Source organism: Triturus cristatus, chromosome 6 (genome assembly GCF_964204655.1).
Source record: "Triturus cristatus chromosome 6, aTriCri1.1, whole genome shotgun sequence".
In the NCBI taxonomy this organism is placed as follows: domain Eukaryota; kingdom Metazoa; phylum Chordata; class Amphibia; order Caudata; family Salamandridae; genus Triturus; species Triturus cristatus.
Genome location: NC_140589.1, coordinates 985829541 through 985844933, shown reverse-complemented (window position 1 = coordinate 985844933; position 15393 = coordinate 985829541). Strand labels below are relative to the sequence as shown.

At 45.1% G+C, this 15393-nt stretch overlaps 1 protein-coding gene across 1 annotated transcript in view; it reads right to left on the bottom strand.

Moving 5' to 3' along the window:
- The window catches only part of POLR3F (RNA polymerase III subunit F), a 159985-nt gene that overhangs the window by 83472 nt on the left and 61120 nt on the right, over positions 1 to 15393 (bottom strand). The window contains exon 5 of the mRNA XM_085611768.1: positions 14155 to 14267. Coding sequence (XP_085467894.1) covers positions 14155 to 14267 — 113 coding nt within the window. The remainder of the gene's footprint in view (positions 1 to 14154; positions 14268 to 15393) is intronic.

The window sequence follows — 15393 nt, the reverse complement described above, 5'->3', positions numbered from 1 at the left end:
CAGTGGGTACGATTACTGAAGCAATGGTCTTGAGGAACCTGATAGGTGCTGGGTCCAAGTGAGACCCACTTTTCATTTTCGTTAGGGTTCGCTCAACCTCTAGGGGGGTGACTGGTCGGAATGTTGGTAGAGTGGGGCGTAGGTTACTTTCAGCCTGGTCGAGGAGTATACGGCTTTCCGTATGGCTGGGGGGTCCGGGGGGTGGGAGGGAGACCAGGATGCGGGTGATTTTATCGTTGAAGAAGTTCGCTAGCTCATTGCTTCTGTCAACTTTAGGGGTGTTAGAGGAGGAAGTGATGGGGACCTTGGTCAGCTCCTTTACGATTAAAAAGGATTCTCGGGCTGAGTTAGATGCTTCTTGTATCCGCGTATCATAGTACGAGGCTTTGGCTAGTTTGATGGCCTTTTTATAGAGTTTGACCGTAGACTGGTAGGCCTCTTTGTTGGCGTGTTGCCAGTTTTTTCTCCAGAGGCGTTCGGCTTTTTTACAATTTTTACGGTGTATTCTGAGATCTGCTGTATACCATGGAGCTGAGCCAGGTTTACCGTTTTTGTCTTCCCTAGTTCTAAGTGGCAGTACTAAGTCTAGGGAGGAGGTGATCCAGTCCCTGAATCTTCTGTCTGCCGTGTCCGGGTCTTCTGCGTGTGCAGGGGTGGTTCTTTCAAGGGTCTTAGCCCAATCTTCAGTGGGGAGTCTGGACCAGGTCCTGTCCTTACTGTAGGTGGGGGGTATTCGGTGTTTCCTGAAGATTCCAGGTAATTGGAAGGGGACAAGGAAGTGGTCTGTCCAAGGGAGGGGAAGGGCCTCCTTCGCTAGCATCGAAGGAGAGCTGGTAAACACCGGGTCCAATAGATGGCCCTTGATGTGGGTGGTTCCGGAGTTTAGTAGGCGGATGTCGAGAGCCGCTAGGTCTTGGATCAGATCATTGGCTACCGAGTTTGTCGGGTCTTCTAGGTGGATGTTCAGGTCCCCGACTATCATAAAGTTTGATAGGGAATGGGCCTGGGTTGTAACTAAGTCTAGAAGAGAACAGGTGAAGGGACCTGGGAGGCCGGGAGGGCGGTAAACAAGAAGTCCTATTAGTGAATTGGTTGGGTTGAGTTTAAAGGTGAAATGCATACTTTCTGCGTCGATAATCTGCGCATCGTGGGTTTTGCAGAGGAGATGTTCTCGGTGGATGATGGCTACACCGCCACCTCTGCCTAGAGGGCGGGGTAGGGACTGAATACAGTAGCCCCGTGGTGTTGCTAGAGCCATGTCTGATTGAGAGTGTGGACCGAGCCACGTATCCGTGAGGAAGAGTATATCTATCTCCTGATCTTCTAGGAGATGGGTAATCTGTGTCGCATGTTTCGGAAGTGAGCGACAGTTCAGTGAGGCAAGTTTAAGGGTGGCGGGTTTGATAGGTTTTGTATGGAGCGTGAGCTGGGCTGGCTTGCATAGAGAGCAGCGAGTGAAAGGTCCATTAAAGTCATGGATGTAATCACAGGAAGGGGTGGGGGGTCTAAGGCTTAGTAGTTCTCTACGTGAGTAGCTTACATTAGGGTAGGATGTAACAGGCAGGGGTTCTGGCCCTGGGCCCGGTTGTGCGCGGACAGGCGCAGACGGGCTTGCCTTAGGCGCGCCTTCGGCGCGCAAACGGCGCGCCCGCTGCGCTCGTCCGCTGCGCTGGTATGGCCGGCACATTTAAGGAAGAGGGAGATGGGCATGGCCTCGAAGTGGGCGTGTCTGCCCTTCTAGCGTCGATGGCGGGTGGAGGGGAGTTTCCCTGTATCAGCGTTCAATCGGCTGTGTCAGGGGGAACTCCGTGAGCCTGCAAGGCGCCAAAAGTGAGCGTTACAGTGAAGGTGAGTGCAGTTTAAAAAACAATGCAGAGTCTAGAATGACAGTTTTAAAATGGCACAGGGTACAAATAACACACCTCCGGCTTCCGCCTCAGAGGTCAACAAGACGATTAAAGCCGCGCTAGTGCTCAGCGTTTAAATACGGCGAGGGGGCGTGGCCTCGAAGTGGGCGTGTCTGCCCTTCTAGCGTCGATGGCGGGTGGAGGGGAGTTTCCCTCTATCGGCGTTCAATCGGCTGTGTCAGGGGGAACTCCGTGAGCCTGCAAGGCGCCAAAAGTGAGCGTTACAGTGAAGGTGAGTGCAGTTTAAAAGACAATGCAGAGTCTAGAATGACAGTTTTAAAATGGCACAGGGTACAAATAACACACCTCCGGCTTCCGCCTCAGAGGTCAACAAGACGATTAAAGCCGCGCTAGTGCTCAGCGTTTAAATACGGCGAGGGGGCGTGGCCTCGAAGTGGGCGTGTCTGCCCTTCTAGCGTCGATGGCGGGTGGAGGGGAGTTTCCCTGTATCAGCGTTCAATCGGCTGTGTCAGGGGGAACTCCGTGAGCCTGCAAGGCGCCAAAAGTGAGCGTTACAGTGAAGGTGAGTGCAGTTTAAAAGACAATGCAGAGTCTAGAATGACAGTTTTAAAATGGCACAGGGTACAAATAACACACCTCCGGCTTCCGCCTCAGAGGTCAACAAGACGATTAAAGCCGCGCAAGTGCTCAGCGTTTAAATACGGCGAGGGGGCGTGGCCTCGAAGTGGGCGTGTCTGCCCTTCTAGCGTCGATGGCGGGTGGAGGGGAGTTTCCCTGTATCAGCGTTCAATCGGCTGTGTCAGGGGGAACTCCGTGAGCCTGCAAGGCGCCAAAAGTGAGCGTTACAGTGAAGGTGAGTGAAGTTTAAAAAACAATGCAGAGTCTAGAATGACAGTTTTAAAATGGCACAGGGTACAAATAACACACCTCCGGCTTCCGCCTCAGAGGTCAACAAGACGATTAAAGCCGCGCTAGTGCTCAGCGTTTAAATACGGCGAGGGGGCGTGGCCTCGAAGTGGGCGTGTCTGCCCTTCTAGCGTCGATGGCGGGTGGAGGGGAGTTTCCCTGTATCAGCGTTCAATCGGCTGTGTCAGGGGGAACTCCGTGAGCCTGCAAGGCGCCAAAAGTGAGCGTTACAGTGAAGGTGAGTGCAGTTCATGAATCGAACGAAAACTCAGCACCTCACCAGTGCTAGACTATCAGGCTATGAGTTGACACTTTTGGCAAGTCACATTCAGATCAAGCGATGCAACATATTGAATCCAGCAACGCTGTTGCCGACTACTCAAGAGTCGAGTGATTCAGAGCCCCATGATTGTTGTTTTAGAACTGAGGAAGAGACAAAAGGTCGGATTGATTTAAAAGATACTCCGTTACTAGATCCAGATGGCACTTTGTACGTCGATGGGTCATGTTTTAAACTACAGAATGGTGATGTGACGGCCGCGTATGCAGTTACGACTTTGAGTACGATTGTTGAGACCGCAAGAGTAAGTCAGAATTCTGCCCAAGCTGCAGAATTAATTGCATTAACAAGAGCGTGTGTTTTAGCTGAGGGAAAGAGAGTGAATGTGTTTACTGATAGCCAATACGCCTTCGGCGTAGCACATAGTTTTGGACGTCTGTGGAAAGAAAGAGGTTTTCTCACGTCCCATGGGACTAAGATCCAACATGGACAGTTAGTCAACGACCTGTTGGAATCTCTGACCCTACCGAATGAAGTTGCGATTGTGAAGTGCAGTGCACATCGAAAGATTACGGATGATGTTGGCCGTGGGAATGCGTTTGCTGATGAGGTCGCCAAAGAGACGGCCAAGAACATGATGAGTCGAATGTACGTTGCAACGTCTGCAAGATGGATTGCTGAATCAGGAATGTGTGAGAATACGATTGAAAGTGTGAAGGCAATCCAGAATGAAGCAACTAAAAATGAGAAGAATGAATGGAAGGAGAAAACGGGTAAAATGGATTCTAGTGGATGTTGGGTTGATTTGTCTGAGCAGCAGCGTTGGATGTTACCTGATGCGTATGTGCTTGCGGTAGTCACGATGGCGCATGGAGCGGCGCACATTAGTTCGAAAGGGATCTGTAAAATGTTAGCTCCAGTATGGAAGAACGATGGAATTACAGTGTGCGGAAAGAGTGGTGAAAAATTGCATGATATGCCTGATGCATAATCCTGGCAAGGGAACCCCAACCCCAGCTGGTCACTTTGCTCCCCCTTCTTGTCCCTTTGAAGTGATTCAGTTGGATTTTATCCACATGGACAGGTGTAACAATCTTAAATATGTCCTAGTAGTAGTCTGTGCCTTTTCAAGATGGATTGAGGCATATCCGTTAAAGGATAACACTGCTATGTCCACTGCCAAAATCCTCCTCAAAGAGTACTTCCCCAGATATGGTATGCCACGGATTGTTTGGTCGGACAATGGAAGTGAGTTCGTAGGGAAAGTTATGAAGAGTGTGTGTGCGGGTCTGGGAATCACCCAGAAATTCCACAGTGCGAATCACCCACAGTCAGCAGGTTTAGTTGAAGGGTACAATGGTACCTTGAAGCTGAAACTTGCTAAAATTCAAGCTTCCACTGGTCTATCTTGGCCAGACGCACTGCCTTTAGCTTTACTGTCCACCAGAGCGACTGTACACTCTCGAGTAGGGCTTAGCCCATATGAGATTGTGTTTGGTCGTCCTGCTAAAGTTTGGGGAGTCCCTAGGCCAAAGGAATTCAAACAGATCGAATATCCAATGTTGATTGATTACCTTTTTGACCTGACTGCTAAATTGAGCCTTATTCATCAACAGGTATTCGAATCCTTGCCTAAACTGCCAGAGAGTCCAGGCCACACATTGAAACCCGGTGATCAAGTTGTGGTGCGGAATTTTGAACGGACCCGGAACCTCCAGCCAAGATTCGTGGGCCCGTTTCAAGTGCTCCTGACCACAAGAACTGCTGTACGCCTAGCTGGAAGGAAGAATTGGGTGCACGCTAGCCATACGAAGCGTGTCCCTCTCCCACTCCCCTACGACAACTGGGTTAGACAGGGATTTGGTGTATCCGAGACAGAACCTGTTCCTAGGCTCACCCCCTTCAGTGATGCAGAGTACATAACGGACAAATGAACTGAAACGCAGAACTCTGATACCCCACCAGGAACTGTGCCTTCGAACCCTGAACAGAGCGTTATACAAGGCGAACATTTGTCACCTGTGGACTCGAACATTACTGTACCTGTAGAACAATTGTTTCAAGATCAGACAAGACCCGGAAAGTACAGATATAACCTACGTTCTCATTCTATGAACCAATAACATTGCATAATTACCTTTCTATTTGAAAACTGTTTTGATCTTATCGCATCCCATTCAGTCAGGAAGTTTGCTCTATAATTTTTATCCTTTTTGTTTTTGTTGTTCTCTCACCTTGCCATCTGGGTTACCGTAGGGTCGTAACGTGTGCCTTGTTTTAACTTGCAGGGAACCAGACACAAGGTCGGTTTCTTCTGTTTATTTTGGGAACTCCCAGGGTAGACAGAGGCAATTTTTTAACAGGTACAAACCATCCGTTCCGAACGGTTGTAGAAGATGGAGCTTCCTGAACTGCGACGGGCTAACGTCATAAATGCTCGCAAGACGAAACTGTATGAAATATTGTATAGCAAATGTTTCCTAATGCAATGTGCTCTGACATTTCTGATTGTTTTAATAACTCTGGTAGGCGGAATTATTTTTGGTATTCAACTGATCTTTGCACCTGTTACATCTACAGTATCTCCCCATGTTTCTGTTTCTCCGACTGTTGTTTCTTTTCATTCTTTCCATCCTTTTCCTGCACATGAGCAAGCTCAACGCTCTGAGTTTATAAATAACACTTTCATTCAGCTCCTGCACCAACACCAACTAGTGGTAAACACAACGAACTGCTGGGTGTGTGGCTTAATACCACATACCATGGACAAGGGTATCCCTTATCTGGTTCTGCCTTTTAGTTATAATGGATCATTCTGGGCATTTCAGACCATGTTCGTCTATGCTCTAGAGACCTATCCCCCACGACCTCCGCGTTCCACTAGGTATGACTCCGCTAATAGAGCCTTGGTAAAGGGAATTACTGACATGGTTAGAAACGTCAATAACACTCCGTCTATTCCCAAGGATGAATTGCGAGTTTACATGGGTTGGAATGTTACGGAATACGGCATTACTTTGGGTGAGAACAAACGTAAGAGCTCGACTCCGATCTGGGTCGTACCCCACCAAGGTCAGGTCTGTTTGCAAGGAAATGGGAGGAATCCGAAAGCTCGACTAGGGAAGAGTGACTGTACCGAAACATACGTTTTCCCGTCACAGTCTTCTCCTGCATTCTTAGCTGCTAAGGGCACCTATTTTGTTTGCAAAGACAGAGCATATACATGGCTGCCTGCTGACTTTTCAAGCTCATGTTATATTGCTCAACTGTTGCCTCCGACATACACTGCTGCACCGGATTATCACAAAACTAGAGTTGTGAGAGGTGTTTTTAATAAGGAAGATACTGCTGGCCAAGAAGCAGGAGACTTCTTCAAAGGTTTCCTTCCGTTCTGGGGGCCTATGGCCAACAGTAGAAACTTACGTCAACTAACACGGGTAGTTGAATCCACTATTACCGAAACTGCGGGTGCCCTTAGTAACCTGACAGCTGAGCTTCAAGCGGATCGCCTCATGACGTTACAGAATCGTATGGTCCTTGATGTATTACTTGCAGATCGAGATGGGGTATGTAAGATGATCCAATCGAGTTGCTGTGTTTTTATCCCAGATAATGCGCCAACGGTATATAAGGCCATTTCTAAGTTACACAAAATCTCTGACTCTATTCATGTAGAGGAAGGTGACTGGTCACTAATGGGATGGTTCTGGAGTCTGTTATCTGCATGGGGATGGAAGGTTCTGATAGTCACTGGTGTTGCATTGGTATTTTTATTCTCATGCTGTCTCATTGTTCAGTGTGGTCCTGCCTTATGTGGCCTTTGTGTTTCGACATGCGTAAGAAGACCACCTGTTTTTGGAGATACGCCACGAGATAGAATAATGCTCCAGCAACATATCAGTGACCTGATGAACATAGAGATGGACTCTGATATAGAGTAAGTTATTGCCTATGTAAGGGCAAAAGGACGGTCTGAGGTTCTGTAGCGATCCGAACCCGTGTATTCGGTATCGTAGTACTGACACGATTTTGGTACCAATGAACCGTAAATGATCCGTTATATGCATGACAGTGTTTTCGCTGCGCTACGAGCATGAATTCACTGAGAAATAGGGCATTCTGTTGTAAAAACATGGCATCCATTTTAGATACGGCATCCATTTTGTTTCTTGCCCTTACATAGTCAATGGACGAGCAATGACCCCGGCAGAATCACCTTGTTAAGGACACGTAAGCTCGAGCCCCGAGAAAAGCTGACGCTGCGTGACTAGGCAGAATCAAGCTGCCTCCCTTGCCTGAGGCCAGCCCTGCTATACTGGTTCTCGTGTCCATTGTCCTGATTGAGAGGCCGAATACCGTAGCCATGCCCGTTTACGATCCATAAACACCTCTTATCCTGCTTTTCTATCCCTTGCACCTGGCTCTGCTCCTCTCCTTCTGGGCTTTTACAATGGGGAGGATACGATTTTTATGATGGGGAGGGTCTGTCAAAGAATGGAAAACTGACAAGGAGACTTGATCGAATACCGAAAACCTACGACTAATTATTGTTTGATGTCTGTTTATTGTCTGTTTGGGATACCGGGTTGGGCATGAAAAATATTCGTGTAATGTTGCCTAAAGACATATTTCGTGTATTTAAGGAGCAACCCACTTCTTGCAATTTGAACAGTCTCGTAGATTCTGCCTTTGTGTGGTTCCTATGACTTCTGTGTCCCTGCAGCAAATAAACCTTGGTCTCTGACGCCATCATCGAGAAGCCCGCGTCTCTGTTTATTTGTGCACCGAGACAGGAGGAACTCAGGGGTCTTTGGGTGTTGTTTCCCTGACACCTCTGGACTCTTAAAAGTCCAGAACCTCAAGGAAGGAACCCAGTGTGTGTGTGGGAACTCTGCTGAGTGGAAGGGTTAATACAGATGAGGGCACAGCAGTGGAATTTGCATTCTACTATTGTGTCGTCTATTCAGAAAGGTAAGACACAACAAAAGCTGACACAAGGGCCTCCTCGAGCAGTTGCCGCTCTTGAAACTAACTGAGAAAAGTAACGCGAAGTTGTACTGGGCCCCTCCCAAACCAATATTTTGGAAGCGGTTGGCCAGATGCAGGGGGGGGGGGGGGGGGGGGGGGGGAAGACCCCAGGGACCATTGGGATACCAGATGAATTCTATAAGAACACTCTCTCAGTATTGAGACAACACCTCATGGCCATGTTTAACCAAATTGGTAGAAGGGAGAAATTAAGCTTTACTTGAGACAGGAAATTACAGTGGTCATCCCCAAAAGACGGAAACCAGAGGTATGGTGCACCTGCTACAGGCCCATCTCGCTGTTAAATAAAGAGATTAAAATCTAGCCAGAATACTGGGAGTCAAACTGGCTATGGTTATACCATCCCTGGTTGATGAGGAAAAGCAGGATTCATATATGGCAGCCTACATGTCTGGCTGGATCAACAGAGGCACGCCACAGATAGGTTAGCTCTCCTGGCCCTAGATGCCAAGAAAGCTTTTGATTCTATCAATTGGCAATACCTTCACCTCTTGCTGAAGCGACTATGGTTTGGACTATTTTTTTGTAAAGAGAGATGTAGCAAAGAAGTGGACGGGGGGCGCAACTTCAACTAAAGACAAGTAGAGGATTGGTTTGACTCATTGCATGGAGGCAGAGAGGGTGGCATATAAGGCCGGAGGCTTTCCTGCAAATTCACAAAGGTGTGGGGAGTCACCCAACTTTATGACACACAGTTAACCACCTTGGAAAGATAGGAATGATCTTACTGCTGGGTTTCAAATCCAAGTGTTAACTTACGAAACCATCTTGCAGACTTGATGGCCACAAACCTGTGGAAGCCTGGCTGGTTGCCTCCGTTTCATTCCCCCAGAACATGAGATTCCTCTCAGGATTTCAGATTTTAGCTTGGAAGGTGGATGAGGGAACCCTCACTGCACGTAAGAGCAACTTTTCACGAGCTGGAGATCTGCCAGGCCAACACAAAAGACAAAGAAAGCCACTGCTCACCACCACAGCTGGGCACCACAGAGAATGTTGGGAGGAACACTAACTGTTTGAACTGAAGAGCAACAATTTGGAGACGTAGTAATAAGGGACACAGTATGGCCACGATCTCTAAACATTTAGAAACTATCACCAGTGGCAGACATATAAATGGTGCACAGTGGAGGGGTGAGTCTGTGGCAGAAATACACAAGAGTAATGGCCCGGCTTCTGCTTTGACAGGCACATGGATCCATATTTGGGGAGGGTGTTTAGGGGGAGTGGTTGGAGAGGCATACCTGAGGGCATCTATATCTGCTATCAGAGGAGCAAACGGAAAATGACAGGGTTGCCGGGACAACTATGCTCCAAAACAGCTTACAGTTGTTAAAAGTTTTACATTCTGGCACTTAGGCAGCAGGATTACAAATGGATAGGCGATACAGGCAGATATTTTGACGTCAGATTGAACTGTTCTCCTCTCCAATCAAATCCATGAACTATGGCAGGAAAAATAAAATGTCCTCACATTTATGTGCCATAAAATACAGGAATTTGCAGCAAGCTACAACATTTCTGCCCATTGTTTTAAGAAAGTGAATTATTATGTGGCGTGGTTGTGAGTCCTCATCACATAATAATATCATAATCTCTATAAGGTCTAATTAGGTTCTTTGACAAAAACTCTTAGATCAGTCCTAGGTAGCTGTGGCACAGGTCATTCAAGCTTTGTCAAAAGTACAAGTCTAAAGCATCTAGAAGAACCATAACAACAGGTAAGTACAGTAATAGTAAGTAAGAAGCACGACACAATAGAAATCCAACACCAATTTATCAAGTGATTTTTATTGCCTTAATTTACTGTCCTGCTTTCTTTCCATCTTGGAAACTAATGCAATAACTGTGGGATTTTTTTTGTTTTATTTTCTCTTACAGGATTGACTTTCCTATACATGATTTGATCGTTGTGATTTTCGTATTGTTGTTCATTCATTTTATTGAATAAAAGTGGTTTGAAATTAAAAACAAAATGTGACCGGTGCAATCAGTGATATTTATTCGATAATTTCCCTGCCTGCTGCCTTTTTGACCTGAGTGTTGTAGCAGTCTCCTTGCATGAGTGTAAACAACAAGAAAAAGAGGCCTACACTTGCTGATGTGCTTGGCAGTTTGTACATCAATGAGGCTAAATGTATTCACAAGACATTAAAATTAGACACAAAATTATAATTCTGTGTTGCAGGTCATGATGGAGACGAGCAGCAATCTCCACAGAACAAACCAACAACAAAATAACTCCCCCCTACCTCGCACTCCACCTACCCAAACCAGGTACAGACCCCCCAAACACACACAAGGACCATATCGGGTATGAGAGGCTCAACCAATAAACATGGGAGTAATCCCTGAGGGCCCCACAGAGCCAGGCAAAATACCCATCTCGTTACAAGATGGGTAGTTTACCTGGGTAGTTTGTCTTGCTCCCTCAAGGCCTACCCAATTGTACAGGCAGGAATTCAAATTGGCAAATGTTGTTGTATATTAAGTGTTGGCATAAGTGACGCCAGGAGTAGGCCAACATCTTCCAGCAGCAGGATTAGAAATGTGAAAGAATATCAGACAAAGAGGAGAACAAGAAGCATGATGCATCAAGGGCGAATCACTGTCACTGAGGGGCCACCCCCTCAGGCCTTCCGTCTCGCCACCGTCACATCTAGCCAAGGTCTTGATCAGTTTACGACAAATGTTGATGGTTAGCTTAGAATCAGTGATCAGATGCGCTTTACTATGAGAGTGACGCGTAAAGATCCTGTCCCATGTGATGACAAATGCATGAGTGCCTTCCTTGAGCTCAGAGACAAACTCTGCAGCGCACCTGCTCTAGAAATGCTAAATTATTAAAAACATTTTTACATTTTCTGTCATGAGGGTGAAGGATATATGTGTTATTGGTTCTCATGCAAAAACAAGGTGAAATCAGAAGGTTTATGGATTACTTTTCTGCCACGTTAGATCCATTTGCTGTCACACTTCCTGGGTGTCTGAAATTGCTAGCAGCAGTTTGTCTTACTATTTAGCACAGGAAAGGGATTATGTGTTACACACATATTATTAAAGGTCTCACGTTTAGTTGAGATTCTGCTGATTTGTACACAAACGCAGCACTTGACAAATAGTTGTCGAAGTAACTATGATCAAACGATTTTGGCAGCTGACAATATTTCAATCAGAAGCTGTAACAGCCCAAATCCCTCAACGCTTTTGCCAAATGCAGATAGAGAAAGTGTTGATGGGGACTCTTATCATGATTGCATCGGTGAAACGGAACTGTGTACCGAGCCAGGCATAGGAGATGTACCACTTGAACAGGGTAATCGGATTCAATTTGTGGATGGCTCTTGCCTGAGAGATCATTATGGAACATTGAGCATATAGTCTGTACCAAATCAAATACTGTGGAAACATCATACTTGTGAAATGTAACTTCAGCACAAGAAGACGAGATAATTGCACTTCCAAAAGCAATGCTGCTCATCTGATGGATTGAGTGTTACGATCTATTCTGAAAGCCAGTATGGTTTTGGTATGACCTCAGAGTTTGGGCAACTGTGGCAACAAAGGGGTATTAGGACATCTTCTGGTAGCCCTATTCGTAATGTGACATACATTCTAGAATTAAGTGCATTTGAAACACCCTAAAGAGATTTCTGTAGTAAAACGCACTGCCCACGGAACAAAAGCTGATAAAGTTACACTTAAAAATCGCTACACAGATGAGGTAGTGAAATATTGTACTCTTGAATCCGATTTGATCAATTCAAAAGAACAATGTAAAGTTGAGAATGAAACTGCAAATCATTTTCTATCAACTTCAGTTCAGACATAAAGTGAGCTAAAAGATCTCCAGAAGGAGGCACCAGAAGATGAGAAAAGAAATTTGGAAATGGCAGGTAATGATATGCGGGTAACAGCCGAGAGACAATACATTTTGCCAGACTCAATGCTGTTTTCTATGTGTAAGCAAACTCATGGTCCGATTAATCTTGGTCAAGATTAAAATGCTTAGGCTTTTTAATAAATATTGGTACAATACACACTTTAGATCTGTTGCTGGGATTTTGGGTCCACTCTATGCCACCTGTCAACAGAATAATCCTGGGAAGAGCACCTTGTGACAATGAGACAAATAGGCAAGTCAGAGGGTCCTTTTACTTAAATAGTTTACATTTCGTTGATTATTAAAGAGCTTATAGGTATGCGTGCGGTGATTATGTGAAACTGCCTTGGATTTGATTTTGTCTCATGAAAGAGGGTGACGTTTGTTCTGTGTTGAGGATCCATCAGTACTGCACTTTTATACCAGAAAAAAGTAAAATTATTAATAACTGCATTGGTAATTTGACTAATATTTTACACAAGACACTGGCTCTTGCAGAGGAAGGGTTGTTGGAATCAGTTCGTGTGTGGTTCAGTGAGATTGATAAGTGTTTTGGAAAAATTGCTGAATTATTTTATAGTATTGGTGGGAGTGTTTTTAGCAAGATACTAACCACCTTAGTGATTATTTCTTTATGCATAACAGGCCTCATTATTTAGCTAACATTTCTTGCAGTAATCAGCTTAAAAAGGGGTTCAAATTGTGGCGTACTTTTGAGGGGTACCCACGTTTTGTTACACCACTGAATTGAGGATGTGGGAAGAAGGTACTAGCACTGTCTACAAAGCAAAGGAAAAGACGAGATGTGTTAGAGGAGATGGAGGACTGAAAGGCTCGTTTGTGATCAGCACTCAGGAAGAACAGAGACACAAGGAGCTAAAGATGATAGAAACTGTGTTATGAATAAAGATTTGTGTTTTGATGGTTGATCGAGCAATCAGAGGGGGGACTGAAAAAGATGATTCAGATTTACTAAAATTGTGTGTTTAATGGTATGAACATTTTTTTACTTTCACGAATAACACTGCACTTTGCAAAATCATATGTTCTTGATTAAATTAGGCCCGTACTATGCCTAAACTCCATCTGGAATTCCAACGCAGCCATGATGTGTGTTTTCATGACTCTTCTCATCACACGTATCAAAATGTGCCCTGTTATAATGCTCTGTGCTGATATGCTGTTCTCGAAGAAACTCCAGATGAAGCCTTTTGCTCCATTCAAAGATTTTCCTGCCTGTGATACTTTAGACATGCATAAAATAAGTCTGTCATTGTTTTAAGTGTAACTAGGTTTGTACTGACAGACCCAATGACATTAGATCAGAAGGGGTTATATTACTATTCATTTAGGGGATGGTGTTGGGTGTTGGGTGCTGGATGACGCTGATTTACATTTTGCATTCTGTTTTATTAAATTGTGAAATTACGCAATCTATTTATGTCAACAATGCAATCTTCACTGTGTAAAGGGGTCAGTTTCGGAGGGGAGCCAAGTTTGGTTTGCCCCAGAGAGCAGAGTCACAGTATTCTGCCTCTGAAATACTTCTCTTGGAGACTTGACTTTATGTCATTCTCTTTGCTGCATTTGACTGTGATTTATGCTAATTTACTGCGCATTGCAGAACACAGCAATAGTTTTCAAGAACAGCATACAATAGCTGGAATACAAACTGTGCTTAAAAACTGGTGTAAAAGGAATATGACAAACTATGCTATCAATGAAATATACGCATTGTTGCTACCCTTACCAGTGTGTAAATATCATGTACCATATGTTCAAGTGCTTTGCCGAAAGCCAGGCTATTCAAACATGCCAATGATGAATGTGACCATTTCTTTTTTGCATCAGACAATACCAACTCAGTTGGATATTTATACTTCATCAACTTTTAGATTACTTTCCATTTAAATAGATCTTCACTGTGAAAAGCATGACCCTTTTAAAATGGACCAAAAGATTACTGCTAGACACTGAATGCAGGATGCACCAATGATCCTACCTCCCTATGCATGTACAACAAACATGGCAATGCATAACCACATACATATCTAATATGGCCAAGTGGTTCAATTAAGTTAATGCTCCTATTGTTAATGTATGCTTTTGCACACTAATGCGAGAACAAAATCTATATCTGTTTGTATACCACAAAAAAGATTACTTACGGCTACAGACTTGACAGCTTTTATGAGTTTTTTGCTTTCTAAACTCTTCAGGATTTTGTTGATCTCAGTTAAGGGAAGATTACTTTTATATCGAATATCTCTGCTCCAGATGCCTAAAAAGGAGAAGACAGAACAAAGTTCACTCTCAATACATCATCAAGGAGCACATTAAAGTGGTTTGCACAACATTTGTCAACGGGCATATTAAAAACCTGATCTTTTTTTTTGATAAACAAGTTTTTATTATTTTAGGTAGTACAACAGAAGAAACTTTCGGGCCCTTCGAACCACCACCACACAGTAATACAGCAGAAAACGCACCGTAGTCCCACCCTAAACAGCCCTATCATGGTATGTTGGCCAGCCATTTCCCCCAGACTTTTCGGTATTTCTTGGGGCAACCCCGTGCCCGGTAAAGAGTTCGCTCCTGCGCTGCACACCAGTCCACCCCGGCGCCCCACTTGGCCAAGCTAGGCGGCTGTTTCCACGCCGCTGCAATGTCTCGTTTTGCCACCATTAAGGCTGTCATGAGAAATAGCTGCTCCGGGCGTGTGCCATCCAGGCCGTCAGTGATGCCCAGTAGGGAGTGTCTAGGATCATGTGGCACCTCCCACCCCAGGACCTCCGTAAGTTCGGACTCTATGCCCCTCCAGTACCCCTCCAGTTCAAAAACCTGATCTTATGGATTTACTTCCATACTTCTTTTGAGTAAAACCTTCAAAAAACATTTACCCTTCCAGTTCATTTATGTTTATGGCGTATTCTTCTGCAAGCATTAGTCAAGAATTTTGGTAGGGCCTTGGGGCAGAGTAGAAAAGGCTGCTTACTAATAGCTTCACTTCCAAGAACCACCAATCAGATTCCACAGGATCTCTCCAAATAGTAGGACCTGCAGATATGGAGAGTGCTTTTACCAACCCTGGGAGGGTGAGCTGCATCTCAAGTCAGTCATGAAGAACAAACTGGACAGACATGGCCATGACTATCAATCACCTCTGAATTGCTTAGGTGGATGGTTTGTAAAGTAGCTTGTATACCCAGGATAGCTGCCTTTAGCAATTTAAGAATCCTTTCACAAAAGACAGCAGCGGACTGTGAGAGGAAGGAGACACCTTCCCAAACATCATGCGTAGCAATGCTTTAGAGATGAAGTCTGTCAAGATTTGGATCAGTCTACAAGCAGCCCCAGGCTAAACAGGTATAGTATCACGTGGCTGTGAATATTACATATGGCTGGTG